The sequence below is a fragment of the Salvia miltiorrhiza genome, chromosome 3 (genome assembly GCF_028751815.1).
Source record: "Salvia miltiorrhiza cultivar Shanhuang (shh) chromosome 3, IMPLAD_Smil_shh, whole genome shotgun sequence".
NCBI lineage: Eukaryota > Viridiplantae > Streptophyta > Magnoliopsida > Lamiales > Lamiaceae > Salvia > Salvia miltiorrhiza.
In genome coordinates, this window is record NC_080389.1 from 25,057,358 (window position 1) to 25,069,345 (window position 11,988).

Here is an 11,988-nt window from a genome sequence, read left to right on the forward strand (position 1 = left end):
ACCCCATTGGCATGACATTCCAGACATAATGTCCTTGTGGAGTTGAGAAGGCTGTGAACTTCTTACTCCCTTCATCCATGCGAATCTGGTAAAATCCGGATTTGCAATCGAACTTAGAGAATACCTTTGCACTCCTGATGCAATTGATAAGGTGTTCTCTGCTTGGGATGAAATATCCATCAAACTCAAGAATGTCATTAATCCCTTTGTAATTAATGACCAATCTTGGTTTTCCTCGCTTGATCTCCCCATGATTTCTCACCAGAAATCCAGGACTGCTGTAAGGCGAATTCCCTGGTTCGATCAGCTTCAAATCAAGGTGTTCCTTGATTATACTCCTCATATCATGTTGATCTTGAGTGTTCATCAAGATAGGTCTGAACCTTACGAACTCATGCTCCTTTCCAGTTTTAACTTTCAAGGTAGCTTTGAGCTGGTTCTTGTCCCACCATGCCAAAGGATCCTCGTGATAACACTTCTGGATTCTCCTTTTGACGTCGGCTATGGACACCTGTTCTTCTTCCTTGATATCTTTGTGTGATATCAGGGAGACTTTGAGGATTTGAGTTTCTTCCTCGGAGAGATCTGGGAATCCCTCGATTCTGCATTTGAGCAGAACATCTCTGAATCTTCGTTGATCCTTCATTTGTGGTCTTCGGAGTCTGCCATCATCACCACGCTTGCTGCGAAATTTTAATGGCATCGAGCGATTAAAAGCTCCTTCGAGCCTTTGCACAATGATCTTGTGGTCACAATTGGTTGTGAACACCAGTCCTCTGGCCTCATTGTCTTGTGTGTACCGCTTAAAGGTTTGTAGAAAATTATTGCCGAATAATATATCTGCTCCGGTATCATGGAAATATATCGGTGGAGTTTTGACCTTGTACCAGGTGTCTGTCCTGCACCACCGATCAATATTTCCGTCTATTTTACTCCATTTGATAGGAGCAAAATCTTTTTAGAGAAATCTCTTCCCGCAATTCGAGGCAGTTCTTCTTCAACTTCTGCTGGAAAGACTCCTCTTTTTGCTGTACAGATTCCTGCTCCTGAATCCATATAAGCAGCAAAATATTCTGCTTTGAATTTCTCGTATAACATCCCTACAGAGATGTATATCGAGAATGGACTTGTCATTAGATCATCAATCTTTGGCGTCCGATTGTGATCTCCATTCCCCCTGCTTTCCATGACCATGGCTGATATTTGTCAAGGAAATCTCGTCCTTAAATCAGGACGTCAGCTTCTTGTCCGGCTTGGCCTTCGACTTGGATTTCAAAGCCTCCAATTTCCAGAATTCCGATATATCGGTTACTTTCTGGATTTGCCAAATAATACAACGTGCTACAAGGAAACTGGTTTTCCCTTTTTGTTGTATCAAATCTTGTGGAAACCCTTCTCCATCCTTCGGGACATTTGAGCTTAATTCTCATGTCCGGAACTGGTGTTTCCTGAATCGCCCTTCTCTCATATGAATGAGAGAAACTCCTTGTAATAGGTCCTGAAGTTAGCCTATTTCCTTGGAATGATAGCCTTGGTGCTCTCAGTCTGAGACTCTGGTCATGGCTTAGCACCTGCTTGTCTCCTAAGTCGATGTCGATTGCCCTGATCTGGGGAATCTCCACTCGGTTTGGGTTGACTGCCTTGGCTACCTCTTTGAATATTTCTGGAATTTCAATAAATTCCATTCCCAGAAATAATTCTGTGTGGTGGGAATTTGTTAGGGCATACGATACTTGATATGTAAGCGAGTATGGCCTATTTCCTCCCGTCATGAGATCCTTCCTCTTGTAGTCCTGATATAATGTCAGGGCTCGGCTGAAGGATGAATCCTGTAGATTATAAGCGATTTGTGGGTACATTTCGGTTATAATCTTTTTGGCATAGAGATTGCCTGAAAAAGCTCCAAGAACTGCTTCTTTGGCATCCCTAATTCTCTTGTCGCAGAGTGCAACATCAATCGGTTGATCTGTTCCTGGGAAGAGGGCAGATTTGATTACCAACTGAATTGCTCCAATATGAATCCATTTCATCGTACTAGCGACTTCTGGCTTCATTCTTTTGAGATCCCGCCTTATATCTTCGGCTGGAACAATTTGGATCTCCACCTGGTTGCTTGTAATCTCGATTGGAAGCGCCATTTCTCGACTAGTAACGCCGAAATAGACATGATGCCTCCTTTTGAATGGACTCAAGCTGTGTAGGACTTGATTCATTCTTCCACTAGAAAACCCTTGGTATGTTTGTACCTCCTCGGTTTCATTCTTGAGTTTTTTCACGAGCTTCTTCACCACCTCTTCTTGTGGAATCAGAAAATGGCTGGTAAAACCCTTCTGATCCTCTGTCTGAGTGTGGAAAACCTCATTTTCTTCTTTAGTCTGACTCGTCTCCGGTTGATCCATCGGTCATCTCCGAATCTTCAGAGCTAAAGACTTCTTCTTGCTCATATATACTCTCGTCAGAGGATATATCTTCAAATTGATACACGGGTATCAATTTTTGGTAGTAGAGGGTGTCTTCGATATCCTGTGTGGATTCGAATTTCTTTATCCCTCTTCTCTCGTTGTCTGGGCAATTGGTAGAGATATGCCCCTTTGCACCGCATGTCCAGCAGTTGCAGTCTTTGAAACTTTCATTTGCTTTGGCTTGGGTACGCCTGAAAGTTTTCCTCGCCGGGATTCTCTTTTGGGATGAGAATCGGTTCCTAGATGGTCCGCTCCGTTGGCCCGATTTGTTGGAGCGTGCCTCCTGTCTGGTCCACATAGTTCTTGGCTTCCAAGAACTTCTCCTTGACCTTTTTTCATAGGGTTGATACCTATGTTTCTTTCTGCTCTTCCTTTGATAAAGCAACTCAGCACCAATCTCTGTTGGAAGATCAATGTTGTCGCACATCAATGGAGATTTCTTATTGAGTCTTCTCAATCTCTTGAGATTTCTCTGGTCCGCTGCCTTCTGGCACCATTCGGACAGCTTCTTGTGAACATAGGACATCCTTCTTGACGCACTGTCAAGTGGATATTCTCCTGGTGACACGTACTCGTTGATGAGCATCTCCCTCCATGGACTCGGAAACTTTGTGAAAAAGAGGTCCTTGGCGGTCTGATCATCAACTACCCCCATATGGACATATAGGGTGTACAGGCGCAGAAATTCATCAAGAGCTTTGGGCTCTAGCACAACCAATCTTAAATTGTAAAGTGTCTGTTGATATTTCTTGCGCTTCTCTTCTGCAGATCCTTCGAAAAAACTCATTCCAAGAAAATGGATTTTAATTTGTTTGGTGGCCAACTCAAGGATTTCAGAAATTGACGTGTGGCTAAACAAATCATTCTTTCCCTGGGTTTCGGCTCTATCCCAGAATTGTTTTGCCATGCCTGCAAAACTTGCTTCGAAGATCTTGACAAATTCTTCTTTGTCATAATCTATCGTGGCAATTACGATCTTCAATGATGAAGCCCATTCGTCGATGAGACTCTCCCAATCTTTGAAACTAGCTTCATCGAGGTTGAGAATCAATCCGTATGGATGGATTGGTTCTAATGTGGCCTTTCCTACAGGAGTATCCCGAATCTGAGGCCGTCGTCGTCTGGTTCGTTGAAAATGGCTCGCATCTTCTTGAGCCCCACCTTTATTTGACGACTCTTCTTCTTGATGCTCAATTTTGGGCACCCCTTCTCCTTGGTTCATCTTTAGATCAACCATATTGAGGTTAGCAAAAGATTCTGCTAACTCCTGTAAATCTTCTAATCCGATTCGATCAAGGTTATTCATTTGCCTTTCATGATTCGGATTATGTCCTCCGGTTGCAACTCCTTGGGTGCTGCATCAAGTGGTAGTGGATACGTCGGGTCTTTGGACCATTTATTCCGAATTTTCCCGGAACATGGTTTTCTCCGCTCGATGTCCTCCACTCTTTTCTGGATATCACGCAAGAGGGTTAGGATTTCCTCTTGTTTGAGTGATATTTTGCTCATTTCCATCGGTAGTTCATATAGCTTGACGCCATAATATTCCACCGTTCTTTGAATCTCCCGCAAGTTGACGTTGTCGGAAGAGTTTGGCTCGATCTTAGTGTAGCTTGGATAAGCTACTCCTGCTTTGTCCTTCGGTTCCATCAAGTATGATATTGATGGAGGTAGGCTCTGGCTTGCCTGTTTGCCGATTTAGCCACGACATTCTCCAATAGAGCATCAAGATGCTCCTGGATGTTCGTAACGATCTCACGAACAGTCTCCTCGTCCTCGGTGATGTTGAGCATAAGTGCTCGCCAGTACCATCGTAGTTCCCTTATTAGGTCACTAGCTTCTTTTTCTAAAATTTGGAAAGATATCCTGTATACAAGACATCTCGGACACTCGTCCGGATCCATTCCAATTCTTATGGAGTCTCCTCCCACATAGGTTAATCATAAAATAAATTAAATATAAAATAATTCCTCAATTTTAACCCGCTCTGATACCATTTTAGGCGAGCGTGGTATGCATATGTTATAATTAGTGTAATTTGAAAAGACAATTCCAAAAGTGGGGTTGTTGTGCAATTTATTATGTGATGGGGTCAATTTTACATTTTCAAGAAAAACAGGGGTATGATTTGAAATAGTCAAAAATAAGTCCATGGGCAAATTGAACACAAATTAAAGTATGTGATATAATTTGGATTTTTAGAAGTTCATGGGGAAAATGGATTTTGAACATAGTTGGTGATATTGTACGCAATTATCCCTTAAATTTATAGTATCACGACTATAGATTCAGCAACTATACCCGTGAATCTCATCGAAGCGTTCGATCTCACTCATTTTCAATCCATAGTATTTTATCTCTTAAAAAAGATTACAAGTCATACCCGACTATAGATTCAGCAACTATACCCGTGAATCCCATCGAAGCGTTCGATCTCACTCATTTTCAATCCATAGTATTTTATCCTTAAAAAAGATTACAAGTCATACCCGTTAGTCCATAAGGGTTAGATTTTGTCATATATGATTTCGATTCTCGAACGCATTTATTTAATTAAAGGTTAATAGTGATATATGATTTCGATTCTCGAACGCATTTATTTAATTAAAGGTTAATAGTGTTTTATGTTGCAAACTTTTAACATTGTCCATAAAATATCATGAACTTTTATTTTTTCCTAAAAAAACCTCAAACTTTTAATTTTTTTCATAAAATATCCCACTATACAAAATAATTCAATAAAGAAAAAATGACAAAAAATTCCGAACTTTTAGCATTTTTCAACAATGGTGATTCCTAATAGAATTTTTCAATAATAACGGTTCTCAAAATATTTTCTTTAGGGTTGTCACTGAATTTTATATAACGAAAAATTTTATAAAAAAAAGTGAAAGTTCGAGATTTTTTAGAAGAAAATAAATGTTTGAGACATTTTGTAAAAAATGCTGAAAGTTTGGCACATAAAACACTATTAACCCTTTAATTAAAAAAGAAAGATTAGAAATTCATCAAGGCAGAGTCATTATATACTCCCTCCGTCCCACTGTAAGTGAGACCTTTTTTTTGGACACGAGAATTAAGAAATGTGTATTTTGTATGTAGGTGAAAAAATGAAAAGGTGTTTAAAGGGAAAAACTTTTACCCAAAAATGAAAAAGTCTCACTTACAGTGGGACGCCCAAAATAGAAAGAGTCTCAGATACCTTTTTTTGGACACGAGAATTAAGAAATGTGTATTTTGTATGTAGGTGAAAAAGTGAAAAGGTGTTTAAAGGGAAAAACTTTTACCCAAAAAGGAAAAAGTCTCACTTACAGTGGGACGCCCAAAATAGAAAGAGTCTCAGATACATTTTTTTGGACACGAGAATTAAGAAATGTGTATTTTGTATGTAGGTGAAAAAGTGAAAAGGTGTTCAAAGGGAAAAGCTTTTACCCAAAAAGGAAAAAGTCTCACTTACAGTGGGACGCCCAAAATAGAAAGAGTCTCAGATACCTTTTTTTGGACACGAGAATTAAGAAATGTGTATTTTGTATGTAGGTGAAAAAATAAAAAGGTGTTTAAAGGAAAAAACTTTTGTCCAAAAAGGAAAAAGTCTCACTTACAGTGAGACGCCCAAAATAGAAAGAGTCTCAGATACAGTGGGATGGAGGGAGTACAAGGGTAAAGATTAGAAATTCAATAAGGTAGAGTCAGTATAGGGGTAAAATTGGAACTTGAGGAAGTAATGAAGGATCAGATTGGTGAATATAGGAGCGCCACAATGTCGTAATAAGGCAGAGCGGGCACCCATCTCGCGTGTTGAATTGCGAGCATTTACCACTCATCACATCCCCTTTAAACTTGCCTGAAGGATCGTACATAATCTTCCTTATAGATTATATACCCTTTTTATATCAGCTTGGTCCCCTCTATCGCTCCTGCAATTTCAATGTGCGATGGGCTGCATGCAATATTGAGTCATCGAATGCTTGTACTTCCCATTTTCAATCATTTATTTTGCCACCCAAATTTACAGATCTATTTCTTCTTTTTACTTCGATCTACAAATCTATTTACGGAGATATATTAGAGCAACATTATATTATTTCTCATAAAAAACTTTTGAGAATAATATTTAACCAAATGATATACTCCTTCCGTCCCACTCTAGCAGACTCGTTTTTTTTTTTGGACATTCCACTATAATAGATTCGTTTTCTATTTTTGATAAAAAAAAATATATTTAATTCGTGTGGACCAGACCACACCATTTTTCTCCTAAAAAAATAAGTTTCTTAATTTCGGTGCCTAAAAAAATGAATCTATTAAAATGAGACAAGAGAATTGTAATGAAGAGATATCACCTATAGAATAAAAATATTGCCCTCTCATTTCTCATACTTCCAAATATGGATGTAGTTTATTAATTTTAGCATACTTTGCTCGAACAGACATCATACAATTCAACGTGGAAATGATAAACTAGAGACAAAATGGTAAAAGGTTATTACTGCACAAAGAACCTACAAATTAAAAATGCAGCACGAAAATGAGTTTTACAAATATATCATCCATAATCTGATGTAGAAGATAAGAAGCATACTACAACAGAAGTCATGTTTCTCAAAAAGTGTAAGGAAAGTTGATCAGCCTACAGCATGCTATCCGTCCTAGCAGGAAGGCGACGGAAGAAGTTGACGGGCAGCGATGGGAGGCGGTAGCGAAACCTCGGATGCCTCATCATGTACACACCTGCCAAGGCAGCGATAAGCTGGAACGGCGTGACATACAATACCACAGCGGAGACGAGGCAGAAGGTCACGAAGATGGCCGTAGCACGAGGGTCCCTCCAGCTCAGCAGCGAGTGGAGGCGCTCGCCCTGAGTTGCAACGTCTCCAACAACGGTCTGGATCCGGCCAGCCACGCTCCTCAACCGATCATACCTCATCCTCACCAGATCCGGGTTGCGGCTTGTGGGGAACGTGTCGAACTCTTCATCAAGCTCGTCGGGGTGCACTGCCTCTGCCTGCGAGAGCTTCGTGTTCATGTGAGGAGGATACCTCGGCCGGTATCGGAAGTTCCAAATCCCTATCAGAAACATGTAGAGGAAAACTGTTGGTAGGATCAGTTCTGGGAAGGAGACAAGCATGAGATACAGGACATGGACAAGCACTGTTGTGATAGGGTTCTTCCACATGCAGATGTCCCCCGACCATCTCCCGACAGCGAATAGCCCGTTGAAGACGGACATCAGGCGGAAGAAGTTCGCCTTGCTCCTCCGCATGCTCCAGAGGTGTGAGTCCACGTCAGACATGTACTCCACCACCTCCCTTCTCAGAGGTGGCTCTGCCCGGCCCAGCCTCGTTGCCACTATGTTGACGGCCTGATGCCTCAGCATATCCAGCTGGATCACGCTGAACGGCCTGATGTAGTGCATCTTCGGGAGTAGAGGTCTCCAGTAGATGTAGAGCATGTTGGCGAACGAGGTGCACGTGAAACGTAACGCCAAATGGAGCTCCCCCATCTTCTTGACACCGGCCTGGGTGTAGAACCAGGAGTGGGTAGGAATGTGTGTAGACTCTGCCTGTTTCGAGCGTGGAGATTCGTATCCGGACCTTCCCGATCTTTAGGTCTTTGTTGCCGTTTGAACCCTTTTCGCCTAGCTGGCTGTTATCAAGAACACCAACGGTGAGGACCGTTGCTGGATCGAAGACCTCCCACGTATACTGCTCGTTGTACTTGGGAAACAGATTGTCCACAATAGTACGAGTTCGGACCCACTTGTGGCCGTATTTGGCCACACAATACGTGTCTGACGTGCCCTTCCCGTCACGTGTTTTCATCGGGTGAAGTCCAACAGCATTCAAGATGCCAAGCTCTAGAACACCGATGGGTGGTTTCCAGAGCTGTTTCGCTGTGGGGCGAAGGTCACTACTATAGTGAGTCGATTCGTCTAGAACATGGTAGCCCCCGTCTAAGCATACTCGTAGGTGAAGCCTGCTCGAGAACTTGTCCTTCTTTAACTGATCGACATCCACAAGAACCGGCTTTTCTAGGTTGAACCAACGGGAATGAATGATGCGATCATCAGCACGCTTCTCCACCATATTCAACGGTATAATAACCCTCCCGATGATCTCATCTTTTCCAGGAGCCACTCGATCCTCAACTGTAAGAATGAGATGGTCTTCGAAAGGCTCAGCAGCTACAAAAAACAGATCTTCATTCCACACAGGGTTAAAGTTCCGAGCCTGAGTTGGTTTCGTTCTCATGACCTGGTTTCCTATGTGTGCCTTCACATACACATCAGGGAACCGATTCCTCTCCGTTGGTACCAAGTCCTGGGCTTCAACGACATTAACACGAACATACCACAAGCGTGGTGCATGGTAGACTTTAGAGCGTATAAGAGCTGATGCTGCTGCTGAGCTGTCGATGGGCGTAGCTGCATCGGAGTGCCATGCATCGGGAAAGGCCTCGTCTGCTTGAGTGCCGATCCAGACTGCAAGCATCAGCTCGCCCTTTATTTTCTCCCCCTTCTTATCTTCAAGACGGTACCACTCCGGAGCCAAGGGACTATCGGGTGGAACACGCATCGGGACCTCATTAAGGTCGAATCGGACCAAACCAACAAAATCATCTTTCAAAAGATCTTTATCCTTAACAACAACTTCTAGTACAGATGCTTGCATCCTTTCCCTTGAGAAAGCAAAAACTACATTCCATAGTGGATGCTGCTGTTTCTCAATGTGCCTAGTAATTCCTTTATAGTTTCCGATTCTCACCTCCACGAAGGGATCTAGGCTTCCAGTGACATCCATGGCAGGAAGCTCACGGGCCTTCACGACTCTAACAAACAGAAAGTGCATTTTCTCGACAAGATCGTAGGTACCCACGGCTGCCCTGTCAGTTCGGATAACCCTTCCCCCGACAACCCTCCCCCCGCCAAGGAAAGGGCTCGTCTCCTTTAGAGCAAAATCAACCGGTTGTGCTGATGATACCGAGTGCATGTGTACAAGCTTTGGAGGCATTGGTTCAGGAGCCTTCATCTCGTCACCCATGTACTTAGTAACATGATGAGGCTCTTCGACTACAGGGGCTTGTTCATCAGAATCACCACGTCTTGGCAGAGTGTGGAATGTATGCCTTGCCGCCTCAATTTTCACATGATGGGCCGCGTTTGATATTGACCTGTGACCTGATTCTGAGGATAAATGAGATTCATCAGCCATGGAAGCAGGGATGGATGACTTTATTGATGGATCATCCGTGATGTAAACCTTGAGCCCGAGCTCTCCTCGAACACGTGAGAATATACCACGCTTCTCCAGAGGGTAGTGCAGGACAACTGCATCAGAGTAGGGTACGAAGGAAGTCCCGTTGATGCTAACCTTTCCAAGGAAGGTTCTGGATTGGATGCCTCTGACATTGTTATAGACGTAGGCATCGAGAGCCAGAGAGTGGAGGATGGCAGGATCTGATATATTGAAGTAAAAGCTCTCGTTCCACACGGGACTAAGATCTTTGTCTTTGGTCGTGGAGCGGTATCTCTGGCCATCAAAGCAAAGCTCCACAAAAGCACTAGACGAACCCTGACCGTCTTTAGGCAAAAGGTTATGAGCACTAATAACATCTACCCCAAGCTTTAGGTTTCCAACAGTCATCGTGCTTACCACCGAGCTATCAAAAACTACTAATTCAGTCAAACAGAAAGATGATTTTCAGGAACCTGAAAAAGGAAATGATAGAGAATGAACTGTGATGGATGTAAGCTTTAGACAAGCCTTATAAGTGGACGTGAAAATGAACTTTTTAATAGTGGTAATAACTTGAGATGGTACAACTACAAAATGCCTAATGCAAGAAAATTGAAGTAGTTCACATCACAATTCAGCAGCTGAAACGGCAAGGATTGAATTAAAAAGCTTATCAAGACAGCAAAGTGCGTCTTTCTTTGTTTGTTCTTTCCTTCTCTTCATCGAAATAGTACTAAGCTAGAAGAAGCCACATATAAAAGTGAAGCAAAAAGAAGCTAAAGAAGATTCACTATGATATACATATATAGTTTCACTGCAAATTATACAACACATCAAGTAATATAGTCCATTTTATTCACAAAAATCATCGTTGTTAAGAACTGTACAGAACAAGCTGCAAGCCACGACGAGCAGCTACGGATCTTCTGGGATTAAAATAAAAAATAAATAAATACAAAAAGAATTATAAGCAAGAAAGAACCATTGAAGAGACTCCAAAACACCTATGATTCCACTTTTCATGCAGATCAAGTGTAATGAATATTCTATACATAATAAAGAATGTCTAAGATGTTTCCTACATAAAGCGCAGAGTGATGAAAATGATTGTTTAGAACAAACAAATACACAGATTTTCAAAAACAATTAACAGAAAGTCCCCATCAGGCCCACAAGACAAAGTAGCATTAATATTAATAATCAAGACACATTAAGATGCCTGATATAGACAAGAAAAAGAAATGAAATCACTTTCAATGAAAATCCCACCTACCAGAGATCAGTCCAAAGTTATGCATAAACAAAATTAGATAATCCCTTCAACTTTCACCAAGAACCTTTCTTTGCTACAGATAAGAATCAAAATCTTAATGAAACTTAGAGTAAAGGGAAAAGCCACAGCTTTAAAGTTAAGAGAATGTGCAAGTAAAAGGGGAAGATGTGAGCAAAATTTGGGTCAATTGTTTGGCATTACCATGTGCTGGCGTATGTGTTGCAGAGATCTATAACATAAAAAAATATATTCTTGGAATTGAAAGAAATAAATAAATAGAAGAGCTTGTACTAAGTGCTCCCAAACTGACGCTAAGATTTTCCTTGAATAACGCTAAGACACATGCACTTTAAAAACATCAGATGCATACACCACAAAGCACTAAAAGAGCCAAATCTTATCAAAACATGAAGAACAAAAATGCAAACATAATCACAAAAAGGGTAAGACAGAGCACTTTAATCCTTGGGGAAAAAAATACATTAACGTTGAAATGATTACTGTCTGATAGATTCAAAACAACTCTCAATAACATTACATTAATGGTAAGAAAGTTTAGATCTCGTGACAAGAAAAATGAACACGCAGAAAACGAGCTTGTGAAAGTATGGGAAAATTTGAATCTTTTCAACACAATGTGAATGACCCACGAAGCTGTTTTCCGTTATCTTGAAACAAGTTTTGGTATTTATTCAGAACCTGGCTAATGGAGAGCCTAAATTTGAAGAAAATGGGTGTGGTGTAAATGAGACTTGAGAAAAAAAAAATGGTGTCATTATTGACTACTCTTTGGAGCCAGCAGAAAATGGAGGAAGCGTACATGTGTGTTTGTTTAAGCTGAATCCTTCAAAACATCTCCACGGCCATTAGAGAGCTTGAAGCAGTGGACGGAGAAACACTCAGTGAAGAAGGTGAAATGATTGGGGATGGGACGATATTACAGCATTGCAGCATTAAAGCTCTGAATTGGTGCTTAGGAACCTGTGTTATTTTAATTTGTATTTTTCCCTATATATTT

General features: G+C 41.4%; 1 protein-coding gene and 1 non-coding gene across 2 annotated transcripts; both read right to left on the reverse strand.

The window, feature by feature from the left end:
* Nucleotides 1-6,190: 6,190 nt before the first annotated feature.
* On the reverse strand, nt 6,191-6,294 carry LOC131019241 (small nucleolar RNA Z279/snoR105/snoR108). The gene has a single exon (XR_009100161.1). It is a non-coding gene; the product is annotated as a small nucleolar RNA Z279/snoR105/snoR108 (small nucleolar RNA).
* A 634-nt stretch (nt 6,295-6,928) lies between these two features.
* Nucleotides 6,929-11,781, reverse strand: LOC131019180 (multiple C2 domain and transmembrane region protein 7-like). Its single transcript, XM_057947865.1, is given in 3 exon segments — nt 6,929-7,983; nt 7,985-10,134; nt 10,971-11,781. Coding segments are annotated over 3 exon segments (3,066 nt in total). The 5' UTR covers nt 10,996-11,781; the 3' UTR covers nt 6,929-7,092.
* Between the last annotated feature and the right edge of the window lie 207 nt (nt 11,782-11,988).